Below are 19,023 nucleotides of genomic sequence, written 5' to 3' on the forward strand. Positions count from 1 at the left end.
GTATGAGATTGTAGAAAATCTTTGTTAAAGGATGAGTCTATATATTTCCACAGTTTAATGCTGTAACTAACCATCTATAATGTCCTCTGATGTCACGCTCCAGTTGTTTGTTTTTTTATACTGACACATCAGCATAAAAACATCGTGGACATAGGTCATTGTTTCTTTTCGTAAAACCGAGTGTTTTTGATTTTGTTCTTTTTTACATCTTATGTTTGAATTCCGCACCAAAAATTGACCAAAATATTCATGAAATTCCAATATTAATTACTTCCCCCTGTCAGACACACACTTGACAGAATTTTAAAATTTCTTTTACATTTTACATCTACATGTATTGCCCAACCCACACATTTAACATTTGAAACTGAAGCGCCCTGAATACCAAATCAGCAGGCTCCGAAACATTCACCTCTCTCTGAAATCTTGTGCCCAAAAGGGAATTTCCAGGAATCTATTTTTAGTTTGATTCTGCGGTCTCTGTAGTGTATACATAGATCTGAGATCATTGTTAGGTGAGTTAGAATGTCCAGTTCCCAAGGGTGTCGGGTTCTGATCTGGGCTTAGTTGGTCAAGTTCCAACGGTCTTAACTTTTGATTAAAAATAAGTATGAGATCATTTCCGGAGGGGGGAGTTTGTGGTGGTGGTCACTCTCACGGAAGGTTCTATATTGAATATATGATGTCGTTTTTAAACTTAGAATTATGTGGTACATACATGTATATATCTATATTGTAGCTAAATGTAGAAAGTGATATCACTAGTTTTAAATAGTCAGTATAAAAAAGACTGTTGGGCCTTATTAGTTTTTTTTGTTTCTGTTAGTTCTGTGGTTGTATTAATTATGTAGTTCTTTGTTTGGGCGTTGTCCTGTTAAACTTTAGATACTGTACTGAAGTTGTGGTAGAATTTACCAGTTGTTAGTGTTCTGATTTTGGATTGTATTTGAGACTGTATTGTGTATAGTATTATGTTGTGTAAAATCTTGTGACTGCTTAGATAGATGCATTGAGGAACTTATCCTTCAGTTACCATTCGGTTTATATTGGAAATTAACTTAGGGATTTAGACTCCTGGATTACACATTTCGGATTTCGATTGGACTATATGATGTGCAAGTACTATGAAATAAATCTTTGATTGTGCTTAAATAAAACTTGATTGAATTTTATATTTTCGTGTATGTCGTTATCTTGATCAGTCGCCTGACAAAGGAATATATATGTACAGCCGACAGAATATGTTCTTGATAGAAAATTGAGAATATAAACTTTAAGCACTGGTGTCAGAAGTTAGATACCTTAAGATAAAGGAATGGGGAATTACCTTATAATATGAATACTAAGAAATTATTAGAAACTTAAACACAATGTCTCATTTGAAAAAAATAGGCAGTTGGTGAATTTCCTTAATTATCATAACCATACCTGACAGTTTCTGTCATAATCTACCTTAACATCAACGCTTATATCTGAGTATCTGAACTAAAAGGTAAAAAGCGTTTACGGTTTTCAGTATTTTGCTTATTGTTTTACTGCTATTATAAATAGTCAACAGAGTGGTTCTAAATAAGCTATAATTCAGATTCTTCCAGAATGTTCTCGATGGTTTTAGATCATTGGCTACAATGTCTTACCCGATCATTATACATGGGTTATATTTTAATCTACATTCTCATCTAAAGATGACCGTTGCTGAGCTGGGAATGTGCTAGTCATTTGCCGTCTTTTGACACATTTTTGTTGATTTCACAGGTTCGTTTTTTAACCAAATTTACTTGTGATCGTAGAAATAATATTTACTTATTCCGTAATAATTCAATGTATAATTTTCCGTGGCCTATTTCAAGAGATATTTATGTTACATGCATTTTATCGACAGCGGAACTTGATATTGATGTCAAAGTTTTGTTACACTGTATTTTAATCGTCTATTCACATATGAAAGGGCGCTTACCACGAAATTTATGGAAAATTCGTTGAAAAACGAACTGTGAAATGTGATCGAAAAATAGTCAAAATGCATTAAATATTATATATAAGTAAAATATCAACAATATATTAAAACGTTTAAATGCTAATAAATCAGAAATATGTTTGTTCCACAATTATTGTATCATGACTGAAATATAACTTTTTAACAACTTTAATTGGGTGGTCGTCACTGCTGTGCATATAACAATAACAAAAGGTTTCATAAATTCGGAGAAAATTATACGAAGGAAAGTCAATATTTCTCGTACAGCGATAGACATTATAATATTAAAAAAAACGTAAGTGCCGAATTCGCTTCAAAAATTGCCGAACATTCCAAATGCCGAAATTCAAAGTGCCGATTTTACCAAGTGCCAAGGTGACCAATTGCCGAGGTCTCCAAGTGCCGAGACGTCTATGATTCAATTATTATCTACTCATGTCTGTTTATCAAAATTAATTTTCTTCCTATAATGTTTGATGATGCACACTTAAAAATATGCACAAATTCAAAACTACTGTAGTTCAAGTGCAAATCACTCTGCCAATAGTTCTCCATATATATAAAAAGCTGCATTGTTCCAGTCTTTTATCATTTTAGACGCCTTATCTAGCATGTGCTATTTCATTGGGTAAATCTAATTTAAAGTCTTTGTGATAAAAAGATTTACAATATCTATAATACTTTTTGACTTTGCGTTTTAGCGATTCATCAGTTGGTAATATCAGATATACCGAAAGGCATTGTATCAATGTTGGTCACACTGCAGTCGGTAACTGATTCTAACACAGTGTCCATATCTAGTATAAAATAGGAATACTAAGAAACTCTTATAAACTTTTAAAAACAATGCCTCGGAACAACAGGCAGTTGGTTAATATCCTCAATAATAAGAACCATACCTGGCGGTTTCTGCTACAATCTACCTTAAAATCAACGCTTATATCAGCGAATCTGAACATCAAGATGAAAACGTTTGAATGTTTTCTGTTGTTTTGCTTATAGTTTAACTGCTATTACAAAACGTTCACCAGAGTGGTTCAAAAATAGCTATTCATCAGATTCTTCCAGTATGTTCTCGCTGTTATTTTCTTATTCTTTGAATGCTATTAAATAGTGTCCAGAGTGGTTGCAAAATTAGCTATACTTCGATGGTTCTAGATCATTGGCTACAATGTGTTTCCATGTTTTTTTTAAAGGCTTAAACATTTCCAGTTTTAAATTAGAGAGTTCCAAACCTTCATTTTTAACTTAATACAGATGAAAATATATCAAGGAAAAACCCTTACGGGACAGCAGTAACATTTTACTGTATAAATACATTAAATGTCTTAAATTGGTTTATGGACACTATCAAATTCTAAAATCTGCTGTGTCAAACACAGTCAGACTTTAATGACCTGTGACCTAAAATCAATAAAATCAAGACATGGTGAAAGTCCTAGGAGACGATCGTTGAGTTTATTTTATGATATTTTATGACTCCACATGGACACGGACTTTTTTGGCTTAAAACTTCTAGTGTATTTCTAATTCTCATGTTTGTTGTTATGTAACCGTATGATCCAAATAAACGCATGGCTGTAATTTGATCAAGCAAATATAATTAAATAGCTTCTTAAAATACTGAATTTCTTCATGAATTATTTGATAACTAATGTTTCAAAATGTGTTATAAGTTTAATATTCATTTATTAAATAAATTGAATCGATAAATTGGTCATAATTTATTTTCTGACACTTGTTGTCAAATGTAAATCAAATAAAATAAAATGTAAAAGTGAATAAGGTAGTTAACGAATGTCGACAATATTTGAATCGTATATATCATATTCAAACTATACAATGTTGATCTTTGCTAGCTTTCTTCCTTCCTCAATACAGTAATCCAAATATTATCATTGATAATACAGTCTAATAGATGTATATATATGGCTATCTGAATTATTCAGTGTGTCTGTTTGCTTCGTACAACGTTCGATAAGTATATGGAGAAACTAGATAATTTACGAATAATGTAATTATTAACCGAATCTTAATGTAGTGGCCATATCAAAAGTGTGTAGAAAGGTTTTCTATGTTCAAAATCAAATCTTATTCAAAAGGAATAGTTAATTTCATGGCATCAAGTTTCTCTACATAGGAAAATCATTAAACATAACCATATATACTTTTCAAACTTTCAATACCTCTCAACTACAAATGTCTTCTGGACGGTTAAAAAATCGGCTTTAATTCGAAATACCCCTTTGTGCTCTAGAAGGTTCAAGATCATTCACCACAAAATGTTGCCAAATCATTACACACGGTTTATATTTTTATATAAACCATTAAAATATAAATGCCTATATTTCCATATACACCATTTACATATAAATTCCTATATTTTCATATACACCATTAAAATATAATTGCCTTAATTATATTCAATACTCGGATTCAACAGTATACAACATATATGGTCCTTCACGTTGTATTGAGTAACATGTAACTTACTTAAAGGGTTTATCTGATATTGAAATGCTTTATGTGAGACTATCGATACAAAGTAAGGATTCATATCATCTCATCGAATTTTTTCATCGAAACTGTTTTCATCACTTGTTTGTAAACATAGCGACAAATACGAGGTATGTATATGAATACAAGCATAACAAGTCATTATGTAAGACTTGACGATTTCTGATTGGTTTACTTGATGAAAGTGTGATGTCGTATAATATGTCAACAAAGACGGTTTACTTTACAGGTGGAAAGAACTTTTTACCAACAGATTCTTAATATAGTCGCCATATAAAAAAGTGTGTAGAAAGGTTGTTTTGGTTCAAAATCAAACTTTATTCAAAAGTAATTCTATATTACATAACAATAATTTTCCCAGCAGGAGATTCATTTAGCATAACTATATCAACTTAATTTCTGAAACATAAATTTTATTTTTAAACATTAAATGATATATAGCCATTGTACACATAGAATACCTCTCAACTGTAACAGAATTCCGGACTGTTTCATATTCGGCTATACTTCGAATTCTCCCTTTGTGCTCTAGAAGGTTCATGATCATTTACCACAAAGTGTTGCAAATCATTAAACATGGTTTATCTTTCCATTTAAACATTTTAACATTATACAATTATAGCATTTAGATGAGGTTGGTGCATGTTTTTATTAACCAAAGAAAAATTATCGACCGAGGACGTAGTCCAAGGCTGATAATTTTTATTTCGTCAATAAAAACATGCATCGAACTAATTCAAAATGCTAGAATTGTTTTTTTATTTGAATTGGTTTTTCTTTGTAATCTAGTGTAGTATTTCAGAATATTATTACCAGAAATTAAGTCAGTAAATATCAAAATGACCATACCAATGATACGAAGATTAAGATACAGTTTTCCAGTAGAAGATGGCGAATGCATCATCATACTGTAGTTTTCATAGTTCTCAATGTCCGATAAACGACGTGTACAGTATACCTTATATTACTGTCTAAATGAAAGCACCGCCCTTACGTGTATCATACTTACATCTTTGTATTTGTAGCTCCGACGTTGTTTAAAATGTTCCATTCCTCATTAAGACTACCGACAGAGAGGCAAACCCGTCAGTCTATCATTCGCTGTGTTTGACAAAAATGTCTTACCAACAAAATCGGCATCTTAGAAACGCTTATTTATCAATTCATCAACGTTATAATGCATGTCGCACTCACACGCTTAAATGACGTCGACGATTTGATGCGCTAGATCGGGAAATCCCTATTTATTTATAGACAGATCGGTCAATCAACTTTTTTCAATCAACTTTTACCAGTCGATCATTATTAGTTATATAGTCATTTACTGACCCCCTATAAAGGCATATATGGTCAGTAAGATTTATAGGGGGCGAGGGCGTAGCCCGAGCCTCCTATACTTCTTACTGACCCTCTATGCCTTTATAGGGGGTCAGTAACTGACTATATAACGAATTTATCGCATCGAGGACCATTTATTTGTTTTATTAATTCTTTGTTTCCTATTTGTTTGGTCAAGAATCTGAAATCAAACTTAAATCATACTGACACGAATGATAACAAACAATATCCACTTTTAAAATAATTGGCCTAGGCTAAATATTTATCTATGTATTTCTTTCAAGAATTTTCAAATATACTGTATAAGGAACCTGCAGAATAATAATGAATAATTCATAAATCAACAATAATTTCGACATTCCTATGTGCACAGTCATGCAGTAGGCCTACCTCATCACCAGACCGTTTGTATATTGAAAGCATCACAAACAAGAGTGACACAAACGTCCATCAAACATTTAAAAAAAATCTCCTTCATTATCTGTGCATTCTCGCTGAGATAATCACTTAAACGTTATGCCGATAAATTGATTGTAGAGTAGAGTGAAGATATATCTGTAGGTACGAACACCTCCATTTGTTTATAATCACAGTCTAGAAAACGCTTGAATTGTTACGTTTGACTTTCGCCGCGTCATCAACTTTCAAACTGGCGTAGGGGAAGCAACTCGTATTTTAAAAATGCATTTCAGTATTAAAACGATTAAAAATATTTTTACACAAAAATTAACAAGTAATATATAGTTTTACGGTAATGAAGTGGTATATTTAGATGAAGAGAATGTGTTTAAATTTTGAAGCGAGGGCGACAGCCGCCATATTGCACCATAATAAAATTTACTGACCCCCTATAAAGTGTTAGGGGGTCACCACGTGACGGCTCTCCGCCAATCATTTGGAAACATTTCTGTCCGAGGTGCGATAATGTTTTATAGGGGGTCACGTGGGGTACCGACGTCCATTGAGAAAAACCAAGAAAAATAATAAAACTGACTTACTCATATTCAATACTCGGATTCCACATAGAACAACATATATGGTCTTTCACGTTGTATAGAGTAACATATAACTTATGTAAAGGGTCTATCAGATATAGAATTCCTTTATGTGAGACTATCGATACATAGTTAGGATTCATATCACTACATCGGAATTTTGCTTCGCCATATAAAAGTTGTCTAGAAGGGTAATAGTAATGTTTTATTGCATGGCATCAAATTTACACATACAGGATATGTAGTCAGCAGAACTATATTTACTTTTGAATTTCTTTAAATACCTCTCAACTACAAGATAATTCAAATCCCTCCGTTGTGCTGTAGAAGGTTCAAGATCTTTGATAACCCATATTTAATATCATTTCTAAGTAATTGGATACAATTTGTTACCCAATCATTATAGAAATGTACATGGTGTATATTTTGATTTACATTGTCATCGAAAGATGACAATTGCTGAGCTGGAAACGTGCTAGTCAAATACGTTTATGATGAAATTACAAATTGATTTTTGTGACGAAGCTCCATGACATAAATTTTGTATTAAAGTTGATCTGTATAATTCAATGTAATCCCTTGAAACTCTTAATTAAATTGTGTGGATGGTTGTTTTCCTATGAATTAATTCCAAAGTAGTTTCAGTCAATCGGAAACGATGTAACAAACAATGACGTCATTTCTACATTATAAAATAAGACTAAACCAGAAAAAAGTATTTTACAACATCCCTAAAAAAATCATAATGCACTTCAATCATCTACAACGACCCGGACGTATATTATTGTGGTGTGAGGCCTGTATATATGTCAAATTTTGATTTTTTTTGTTCACCACAAGTGATTCAAGTGTGTCAAGAATGAATAAACAAATTTCGAGCAATATCGTTAAAAAAATATGACCCTTTGAAAACCCATTTCCTACCTTTACAGACAGTTTTTACTAATTGTGCAGGGTCATCATACAAGCATGCCTTTTAAGGTATTGTGTACCACCAAAACGAAATGTAAATAAAAAAAAAAAAGAATTGTATACAAATTTTCCTTACGGTCTCTGAACATATAAGCAATAAAAAACGCACTTTACCATGCTATTTTAAAAGTACTGATTTTTTTAAATTGAAAAACATGAAATTTGAAAAATAAATCTATAAAAAATAGTAGGATTTATGAAATATCTATGCTAGAAAATAATTATTAATGACCATAGAGCATGAGCATTTTACAATGCATTAGCAAACAGGTTTGTGCAAAAAAAAATTTGTGTAACAAAAAGGTCATTTCAAAGCAAAAACAGGGTACACCCCAAACTCCTGCAAATAGCGAGAAAAGTGTGCCGCCAGCATGGCTCGAACCACGAACCTGCGACCCCGGACTTAATGCTCCATCGCTCTCCCACCTGAGCTACATTGTAAAGGGAAATTCCACCTACGGCCAAGGTAGTAGGCGACCATATCACTATTTATGATTTAAACCTGCTACAACATATATAGATATATATTAATTTTAAGGGAGGTCACTCTAAGCATTAAAAGTAACCGTTAGAATGGAACTCTGAGTGCTGAGTGACTACCCCATATAATTATTTCATTTAAAATGGATTTAAAAAACTTCTACAGTTTATTATTATTATTTTTTCAAAATTGCAATTTCGATAATTTGATTGATAATGTTTCAATTACCTAACATGTTTGCAATCTAAAAGATCAGTTTTCTGGGTTGCTATTTACATAAACACTCTTAGGTCACTTCATGTTGTCCTATCTGAGAGTATTAAAGTGACCATGGCCTGTACCACTTTTAATTTATGTGGCTATTTTGTCATGTTTATTAGTCCTTAAAACATGTAGCAACATAATATTGTACTATTGAATTGTTTAACTCAAATGAAATGTTCAACTTATTGCTGAAAGATATAAATTGATTTTATTATGTCTTTTTATTAAAAACACATACATGTACATTGTATTTGAAGCATTATATTAAATGACCAAATCATATTCTATTTTTTTTCAATTGTGTCAAACCATAAAATGGAAACAAATGATTTTATTTTATTACTAGTTAGCTGTAAATTACATTCATTATTAACATTGAATCTCAGATAGATATGTCAATGAATCTATTTTAGACTAAATATCATCAACGTCATCGATTGAATCAAAGAAGTTGTCCGAAGCAGACAATACGTTCCCAAAGAGCATATTATTCTGACGCTTATTTAAACAATAGATCGGTCCTCTCGCTATCGTTTAATTAAGCGTCAAAATAATATGCTCTTCGGGCACGTATTGTCTGCAAATTAATCCGGACAACTCATAATCATATTCTTAAAATAAGTATATAATGCATTTCAACAATGTAAAGTGATACTATATTTGTGCTTTAAAAATCGGATATTTGAAAAAAATATGGAAATGACAACGAATTAAAGAGTACGCAAGTGTGTCTTCTAATATCTGACCTAAATGCATTCTCAAATCATAAGCCAAGTTCTGAACAAATGTTAAGCGCTTTAACAATTCCAGTTTTTATTAAGAGAGTTCCAAATCTTCACCTTTTACTTAATACAGATGAAAACATATTAAGAAAAAACTCGTACAAGAGAGCAGTAAAATGTTACTGTATTTATACATTTTGTGTCTGAAATTGGTCCATGGACACTTTCAAATTATAAAATTTGCTGTGTCAAACACAGACTTTAATGACATGTGACATAAAACAACAAAACTGTAGTTTAAAGTTATATGTGCCGTTATCGTGCGATAAAATGGCATGCTATTTTTCCTCAGTTATCTATTGAAAACCACCAGGTTTAATAAATTAAACTGTCACAGTGAAAATCATAAACTGTCACAGTGAAAATCATAAACTGTCACAGTGAAAGTCAAGCAAATGGACAGATAAGTATTTATGATGCCTTATAAACGTTAGCTACAACACAGGAATTATATATTTTTAATTCTTGATGTCTGTTTAGATGGAAACATACCTGTAGAAATCACTTTACAATTACTAATTACACTGTAAAAGGTAGACCACAATTTGGCTTCATGGTCTGTGTGTATCCATTTCAATGCACTGTTGATGTGACTTTAATTGCAGCGCTGCCAAAAATCATTTTTCAACTCTTATTTTGAAAGTACTTGAAAGCATTTTAATTCTCAATAAGTTTTGAATTTTTTTAACATGTTGAAAACTTTTGAGAATGGATAGCAAATTGAAAGCTCCTCTTGATTCGCGAGTATGAAATATACTACACATATAGCTTTTGCATTAACCGAAGAAAAGTTAAAAAGGAAATGCTGTTCGAACTCATATGCAAATGGTATACCAGTTAGTCAATTACTGCTACATATTATGTCGAGTTAAATGAAATTTACAAATATAGGGTTTGGAACAACATTATTTAATATAGATTTAAACTCATCAACCTTCCTCTAATACTTTTGTCAAGTCTTGATGACTCTTCACAAATATAAATTAATATTAAATCATAGATACTCTTGATTAGCCATCAAGACATGGTGAAAGTACTAGAAAACGGTCATTGAGTTTAATTTACTAGTTGGGCGGCACCTAAAGGAGTGTCGCGGATGAAATGAACATACAATTAAGCAATGAGTTCATCATAATTGCTATAACATCATAAATACTCGATATCAGCTAATCACTAATATGTTCTGCAATATATAAACTGATTTATATAATAATAAATAGTGACATGATTTCAATGATGTAGAGATGTCATGTACAATTCTCAAACATTTGTTAATAGGACATCGCAAGTTTCGTATTCTTACCCTGCAGCTGCCTGGAATATGCATTTTCATGGATAATCATGTGTGCTAATTTTTACATCGAAAAATAACAAAACAACACTACTTGCATTAAGACAATTATACAAAAAGTGTCTCTGCTAGCTACCCAGCTAGAAAAAGAAATGTCAAACCGTATTTTTACAGAGAAAAAAACAACAAAATAACACTACTGCATTAATCAAATTAAAATAATCAGAATTCATTTAATATTCATGCATTATATCGTTTCATAATGACACGACATCAAATGTTCGAAAAATAGCATGTACATATACATGTGAAACACGAATAAACATGCAAAAGTATCTGCTTCCCCCATTTTATCAAAAAAGAAATAGTTTCTTCTGATGTAGATAAAACAATTGTCAAAATATATGTTTTCGCAATTCCTTTGGTGATATTGAGCATTTTGCTAGAAAATATACCTTAAAACATTAACAAATAAGCCAATCACCTCCCTTTATCCAATCCAATGAAAACTGTTCATGTGAACATTTCAAGAATATAACGTTTTAATTCAAAACACACGTACCCTTTTAAGTTATCTGATCACCCTTACACCAGATATTTAACAATATAATGCTTTAATCAAGAGATGCCTTAGAAATGTATAATGCTAATTGGAATTTCATGTTGGGCAATTAGGGTAATGGGTTATATTAGGTGCCAATCTCTCTAATTATCATAACATTTATGAGACCTTTTATGAGAACTCTATTCGTGGGGCCACGGTGGCCGAGTGGTAAAGATGTCACGACATATTACCACAAGCCGTCCACCTCTGGGTCACGAGTTCGAATCCAATGTGGAGCAGTTGCCAGGTACTGACAGCTGGCCGGTGGTTTTTCTCCGGGTTTTCCTGCTTTCCTCCACCATCAAACCTGGCACGTCCTTAAATGACCCTGGCTGTCAATAGGACGTTAAACTAAATACAAAAAAGAGAACCATTTTCTACATCCGAATTGGAAACACATATGGTACCAGGTATTTAAATTATTTAAATCCTTGATACCGACCTAGTCTTAATGTATTCGCCATATAAAAAGTGTCAAGAAAGGTTGATTTAGGTTCAAAAGCATTTTTTACTCAAAGATAATAGTTTATTACATTGCATTAAGAGTCCCCAGACAGAAGAATCATTCAGCATAACAATACATACTTTTTAATTGTTTTAACATTAGATTTAAAAAAAAAAAAAATGACATATAATCATTATACACATAGATATACCTCTCAACTGTAGGAGAATTCCGTAGTGTTTCATAATCGGCTTTATTTCGAATTCCCCCTTTGTGCTCTAGAAGGTTCAAGATCATTCGTCAAAAAGTGTTGCCAAATCATTAAACATGGTTTATATTTTCATTTAAACCATTTAAACATAGATGAATAACTCATATTCAATACTCGGATTCAACAGTAAACAACATATACGATCAATCACGGTGTATAAAATATAAACTTTGTTTATTTTGCATCGATTGAGAAACAAGTTATACAGCGGATGTATTTAAAAATGTATATACCAACCGAGTCTTAATGTAGTCTCCATGTCTAGAAAGGTTGTTTTAGGTTCAAAATCAAAATTTAATCAAAAGAAATATTTTATCACATAGCCATAAGTTTCCCCCACAGGAGATTGTAAAGAGATTCTCCATAACCATATACACTTTTCATGCTTTTGAAATATATATGGAATGATATATAATAATTGTACCCATAGATATACCTCTCAACTACAAGATAAATCCGGATAGTTTCATAATCGGCTATACTGCATTATTCCTCCTTCCAAGAGGAGGGCATTCAAACAGTACCAGGTATTTAAATTATTTAAATCCTTGATACTGCTAACTGATAAGAAAATCAGTTAAATAAATCATCACATTAACGATATATTTGTAGCTTTTATACATACGCAGAAATGAATTACCTGGTGTACCTTTCATGCTTCTCTTTTGTTTTATTAATTATTTACATCAATAGATAACACAGCATATTTAATTTTTATATTGAGGAAGATTACCTATATATGTATAGGTACTAGTATTCAAAATATTTACTGTTTCCAAGTGTTATTCATTACAGATGGAAAAAATGTCAAGAGCATGCAAATCATATTTAAAAGTCCATACATTGTGCCTTAACCGAAATGGCTTTCAATTTAATAATCTTATTTTTGGATTTTATTTTTGATTTAGAAAAATTTGGAAAATATTTCTCAAATTCAAAATTTATCTGGTTTCTAAAATACTTAAAACTGATGAGGCTGTTACAAGTTTGACATCCAATACTGTATAGTGAGTATTATAACTAGGTCTCCTTTTACCTAGATACTGTATGATATTAAAAAAAAAAAAAAAAAAAAAAAAAAAAAACTGTTGTTATTTTGGAAATATAATGTCAAAATATCCTTAAAGGCTCGTGGTATATCAAATTTTATACATTTAAGTTTAATAAATTTCATTGAGTTTAATTTATTATATTTTTGACTCCACATGGACACATACTTTTTTAGCTTTAAGTTTTAGATTTAAACTTTTATTGAATTTCTAATTTTCATGTTTCTTGTTATGTAACCGAATAATCGTACTATAGCTGTAGAAGCATATCACTTTTGCAATTGTGGAATGAACATAACGATATGCAATAACAGAGGTTGGCATTTAAACATCAATGTTTAATCATATTCAATACACGGATTCAACAGTATACAACATATGGTTCATCACGTTGTATAGTTTAACATGTTACTTATTTAAACGGTTTATCAGATATTGAAATCCTTTATGTTAGACTATCCATAGTGAGGATTCATATCACCCCTCCGAACTTTGTTTCAAAAACTGTCCATAGAGACAGATATGAGTAAGGTATATGGATAAAAGCATAACAATTCATTATGTTAGACTCACCATTTCTGATTATTGTTGAAACTCTGATCACGTATGATATGTCAACAATGACGTACATTTAATTTTACCTTTCAACTACAAGAGATTGTCGAACGGTTTCAAAATCGGCTATACTTCGAATTCCCACTATGTGTTCTAAAAGGTTTACGATCATTCATCACAAATTGGTTTACTTGTTGAAAGTCTGATGATGGATAATATGTTTACAAAGACGATTTATATTACAGATGATAGATCTGGAAGAAAGCTGTTGGGTAAGTATATGGAGAACTTGATAACACAAATATTGTATATATATTCAACTTCAACGATAATATGAATTACAGCATACTTTTTAAATCTAGATGATCTTGATGTTCATAAGGTTTTGAAAATCATTTACTTTATTAAATAACATTTAAGTCGGATAAGCAGCGAACATTTGCTTGAAAGAAATGGAAAGTTTTGAAAAATGCTAGCATGAAACCATCTCCAAATATTAAATAAAAAAAAGCAGAAATATAATGATTCAAACACAGTTAGGTAAAATTCGCATTAATCTATATCCCGGGCTATACTCGTCATTTTTTTAACTCCGCCTACTTCAAGTTCAGCCAATGATCGCCACCTTAAGGTGAGTGGGACGCGATTATCTTGTCGCGTCACTTCATTCAATACAGTGTACACTCGCTACAGTAGTATAGTACTTTAGTCGTTCACAGATAGGGTTTAACGGCAGTAAACAATTCCAGTTTTAAATTAGTTCTAAATATTCAACTTTAGTTAATATAGATGAAATTTTATCAAGGAAAAACTCGTACAGCAGAGCAGTAACATTTTACTGTATTTATACAGTATGTGTCTTAAATTGGATTTATGGACACTATCAAATTCTAAAATCTGCTGTGCCAAATACAGTCAGACTTTAAAGACCTGTTACCTAAAATTATTAAAACCGTATTTATGGTTATATGTGCCGTTATCGTGCGACAAAATGGCATGCTATTTTTCCTCATTCATCTTTTGAAAACCGCCATGTTTATTGAACTAAACTATGAAAACCAAGCAAATGAACAGACAATCATTTATGATGCCTTATAAACGTTAGCCAAAACACAGAAATTATGCGCTGTGAAATTCTTGATTTTTTATGCTTGATGTCTGTTTAGATGGGAACATACTTGTAGAAGTTACTTAACAATTACTAATTACACTGTAAAACGTGAAATGAAATTGTAGACCACAATTTGGCTTCATGGTCTGCATGTATCCATTTCAATGCACTGTTGATGTGACTTTAATGGCAGCACTGCCAAAAAACATTTTTCAACTCTTATTGAAGAGTTGAACATGAGCATGAAAGTATCGTAATTCTCAATAGGTTTTGAACTTTTTAAATATGGTAAAAACTTTTGATGATGAATAACTATATTGAAAACTCTTCTTGATTCGTGAGTATGAAAAATACAAAACATGTAACTTTTGCATTAACCGAAGAAAAAGTTTAAAAGGAAATGATGTTCGAACTCATATACAAATTGTATACCAGTCAGTCAATTACTGCTACATATTATGTCGAGTTAAATGAAATTTACAAAAATGGGGTTTGGAACAACAATATCTAAAACAAAATTTAAACTCATCAACCTTTCTCTAATACTTTTGTCAAGTTTTGACTGCTCTTCACAAACATAAATAATTATGAAATCATAGATACCATTAATTATCCATTAAGACATGGTGAAAGTACCAGAAGACGGTCATTGAGTTTACTAATTGGGCGACACCTGAAGGAGTGTCGCGGATGAAATGAAGAGAAGAGAAATGGAAGATAACTCTTGTTGTTATTCTTAAACGGAATCAACTTCATTAGGTTATGGAAAATATACCAGAGTTTGAAGTCATATCAGGATTTTAGTCTATTTGACCCGTGTGACCTTGAATAAAGGTAAAGGTTATTTATTTAAAAAAACCTTGGTAGTTCATTATATAACATATTCTGGCAGATAACCTGAAAGATACATTTTAATTGATTTTCTATAAAACCACCAACAAAGGAAGGTAATTAAAAAATGAAAAATACTTTTCAGATACATCCTCTATATTCCATGTGTTACTATCACTGACGTAATATCCACACCTTGAGTATCTCATAGTAAAATTGAAGTCACTTCAGAAGAAAAAAACTGACCAATAACAGGCTTGCAGAAATCATTTTGGCTACATTCTCAATACTCCAGGGTTTACTATCACTGACGTAATATACACCCATGGACTAGCATCTCTTAGTAAAACCGGAGGCAGTTCAAAAGAAAACAAGAGGCCCAAAAGGCCTTGACAGTCACCTGATTTCCTGGAGTAACCCTGGTTAATACTAGCAGCAATATATTGCACGGCTAGAGAGAATTTCCTTTTAGCTCAATCGGTTGAGGGTCAGACTAGTATTCCAGAGGTCCCGAGTTCGATCCGTGGCAGAGGCAGGTAATAAATTTATTGTAAATCCTGCATCCTGTTAGATTGGCGCCCATGTAGGGTCTCGGGATGATACTTCACGATACCTGCGAAGGCATCGTTGTAACCCCTGGAAACTCGAGGACGAGTTGATTCCTGGAGAGGAAGTATGTTACCCTGGTTAATACTAGCCGCAATATATCGCTCGCCTTGAGAGAACTTCCCTTTAGCTCAATCGGTTGAGGGTCAGACTAGTAATCCAGAGGTCCCGAGTTCGATCCCTGGCAGAGGCAGGTAATAAATTTATTGTAAATCCTGCACCCTTTTACATACAGAACATTGCAAAGTTGGTTCAAATCTTTAAATAACATTTTGTGAATTAAAAGAAACCCTTTTCGGACCCACTCCTCAGGCCCCTGGTGGTCAGTCATGGAAAATTTGTTAACAGGATTCAATGACCATATCATATTAATAATTCTGACAACATTTGACTCATTTTGTATTACAAATGACCAAATAATGCTCAATAAATAATGTGTTTTACCTATAAATTATAGTAAACTGGAACCCTCCCCAGATGGAAACGAGATTACATCTATGAAGAGTATTTGATTCCACCATTTCCGGAATTTTAGAAGAAGATTGTTGACGTTTGAGCCTATTTGAATCCTTTTGGCCCCAACCCGCAGGTCCAAAGAGGACCATATAATTCACAATTTTGATTGACCTTTGGCCATGAAAGGTCTCTGCAAAATTTCATTGAATTGAATTTGGTTTAGTGTTTCTGGAGAAGAGGACGAAGATTGATTGTCGTCTCACGAAGCACACCGCACGACACACGACGATGTACAAAAGGCGATTAAAATAGGTCACTGGAGACTTCGTCTCAGGTGACCTCAAAACTGATACAGTCCTTCATAGACTTCCTTTGAAGATAACAGAGAAAGTGACACCCAACTTCAAACCAACATTTATGTACAGTGAACCACATTATACAAATTCTTTGATGTACGTTAAATGGTCAAATTACCTGTGTCTTCTGTTGCCTGCAGTTTCATTGACCGATTGCCAGGTGTAATATAGCCACGCCTCTACCCGCAAACACACGTGTTTCTATTCAATGTCGAAACAAACAATGCGGTGTGATTGACAGCTGGCGATCAGTCAATTATGAAATAGTGCAGGGGTAGATATTATGTCAGTGATAGTAACCCTGGCGTATGGAGAATAATTAGGCTATTACTTTGCCATTTTCTTAAATAAAGGGAGACTTAAAACCTGAATGTGGCATTTTGTAATTGTCCCTATGACATGCAATTCAGCAACTTTTTGCAAATTAAAAGACAAATATTCTGAGTTGTTATTTACATAAACACTCTTGGAAGACTCCGCCTGAGAGTATTAAAATGAGCATAGTCTGTATCATTTTTAAGTAATGGGGCTGTTTTGTCATGTTTATTAGTCCTTGAAACATTAGGCTACAAATATAACACTGCCATTTTCTTGAATAAAGGGAGACTTAAAACTTAAATGTGGCATTTTGTAATTGTCCCTATGACATACAATTAAGCAAGGAGTTCATCATAATTACTATGACATCATAAATACTCGATATCAGCTAATCACTTATATGTTCTGCAATATATAAAACTGATTTATATAATTATAAATAGTGACATGATTTCAATGAAATAGAGATGTCATGTACAATTTTCAAACATTTGCTTATATGACATCGCAAGTTTCGTATTCTTACCCTGCAGCTGCCTGGAATATCTATTTTTATGGATAATCATTTAAAAGTCTCTGCTAGCTACCCCAATTTTATCGAAAAATAAGTAAAAAATTGGAAACAATAGACAATATCGCCTGGCTGGACACTCAATCTCTTTAAAATAGATACAATTTAGAGAATAAGAAATGTCCAACAGTTTTTTTACAGAGAAAAAAAAACAACAAAATAACACAACTGCATTAATCAAGTAAAAATAATCAAAATTCATTTAATATCCATGGATTATATCGTTTCATAATGACACGGCATCAAATATTTGAAAAACATCATGTACTTATACATGTGAATCACGAATAAGCATGCAAAAGTATCTGCTACCCCCCTTTTATCAAAAAATAAATCGTTTCTCCTGATGAAGATAAAAAAAAATTGTCAAAATATAGACATATTGGTCTGACCAAATACTCAATCCATAACAAAACATAAATTCCTCAGTTTTTCGCAATTCCTTTAGTGATATTGAGCATTTTGCTAGAAAATATACCTTACAAAATAAACAAATATGCCAATTACCTCCCTTTATCCAATCCCAATGAAAAATGTGACCATTTAAAGAATATAAAGTTTTTAATTCAAAACACACGTACCCTTTTAAGTCATCTGATCACACTTACATCAGATATTTAATAATATAATGCTTAAATCAAGAAATACCTTGAAAATGCATAATGCTAATTGGAATATAATGCTGGGCAATTAGGGTAATGGGTTATATTAGGTGCCAATCTTTCTAATTATTATAACATTTATGAGACCTTCTATGAGAACTCTATTCGTGGGGCCACGGTGGCCGAGTGGTAAAGATGTCCCGACATATTACCACAAGCCGTCTACCTCTGGGTCACAAGTTCGAATCCTATGTGGAGAAGTTGACAGTTACTGACAGCTGGCCGGTGGTTTTTCTCCAGGTTCTCCGGCTTTCCTCCACCATCAAACCTGGCACTTCCTTAAATGACCCTGGCTGTTAATAGGACGTTAAACTAATAAAAAGAGAACTCTATTCTACATCCGAATTGGAAACACATATGGTACCAGGTATTTAAATTATTTTAAATCCTTGATACTGCTAAAGGATATTGAAATCAAATAAATAAATCATCACATTAAGGATATATTTGTAACTTTTATACATACACAGAAATGAATTACCTGGTGTACCTTTCCTGCTTTTCTTTTGTTTTATTAATCATTTACATGAATAGATAACACAGCATATTTGATTTTTATATTGAGGAATA

The 19,023-nt window shown here is 32.3% G+C and overlaps 1 protein-coding gene across 1 annotated transcript in view; it reads left to right on the forward strand.

Annotated features, from left to right (window-relative positions):
- LOC138317698 (uncharacterized) overlaps positions 1–19,023 on the forward strand; it is a 182,734-nt gene that overhangs the window by 82,073 nt on the left and 81,638 nt on the right. The window contains exon 6 of the mRNA XM_069259545.1: positions 13,788–13,814. Coding sequence (XP_069115646.1) covers positions 13,788–13,814 — 27 coding nt within the window. The remainder of the gene's footprint in view (positions 1–13,787; positions 13,815–19,023) is intronic.

Source organism: Argopecten irradians, chromosome 3, assembly GCF_041381155.1.
Source record: "Argopecten irradians isolate NY chromosome 3, Ai_NY, whole genome shotgun sequence".
In the NCBI taxonomy this organism is placed as follows: domain Eukaryota; kingdom Metazoa; phylum Mollusca; class Bivalvia; order Pectinida; family Pectinidae; genus Argopecten; species Argopecten irradians.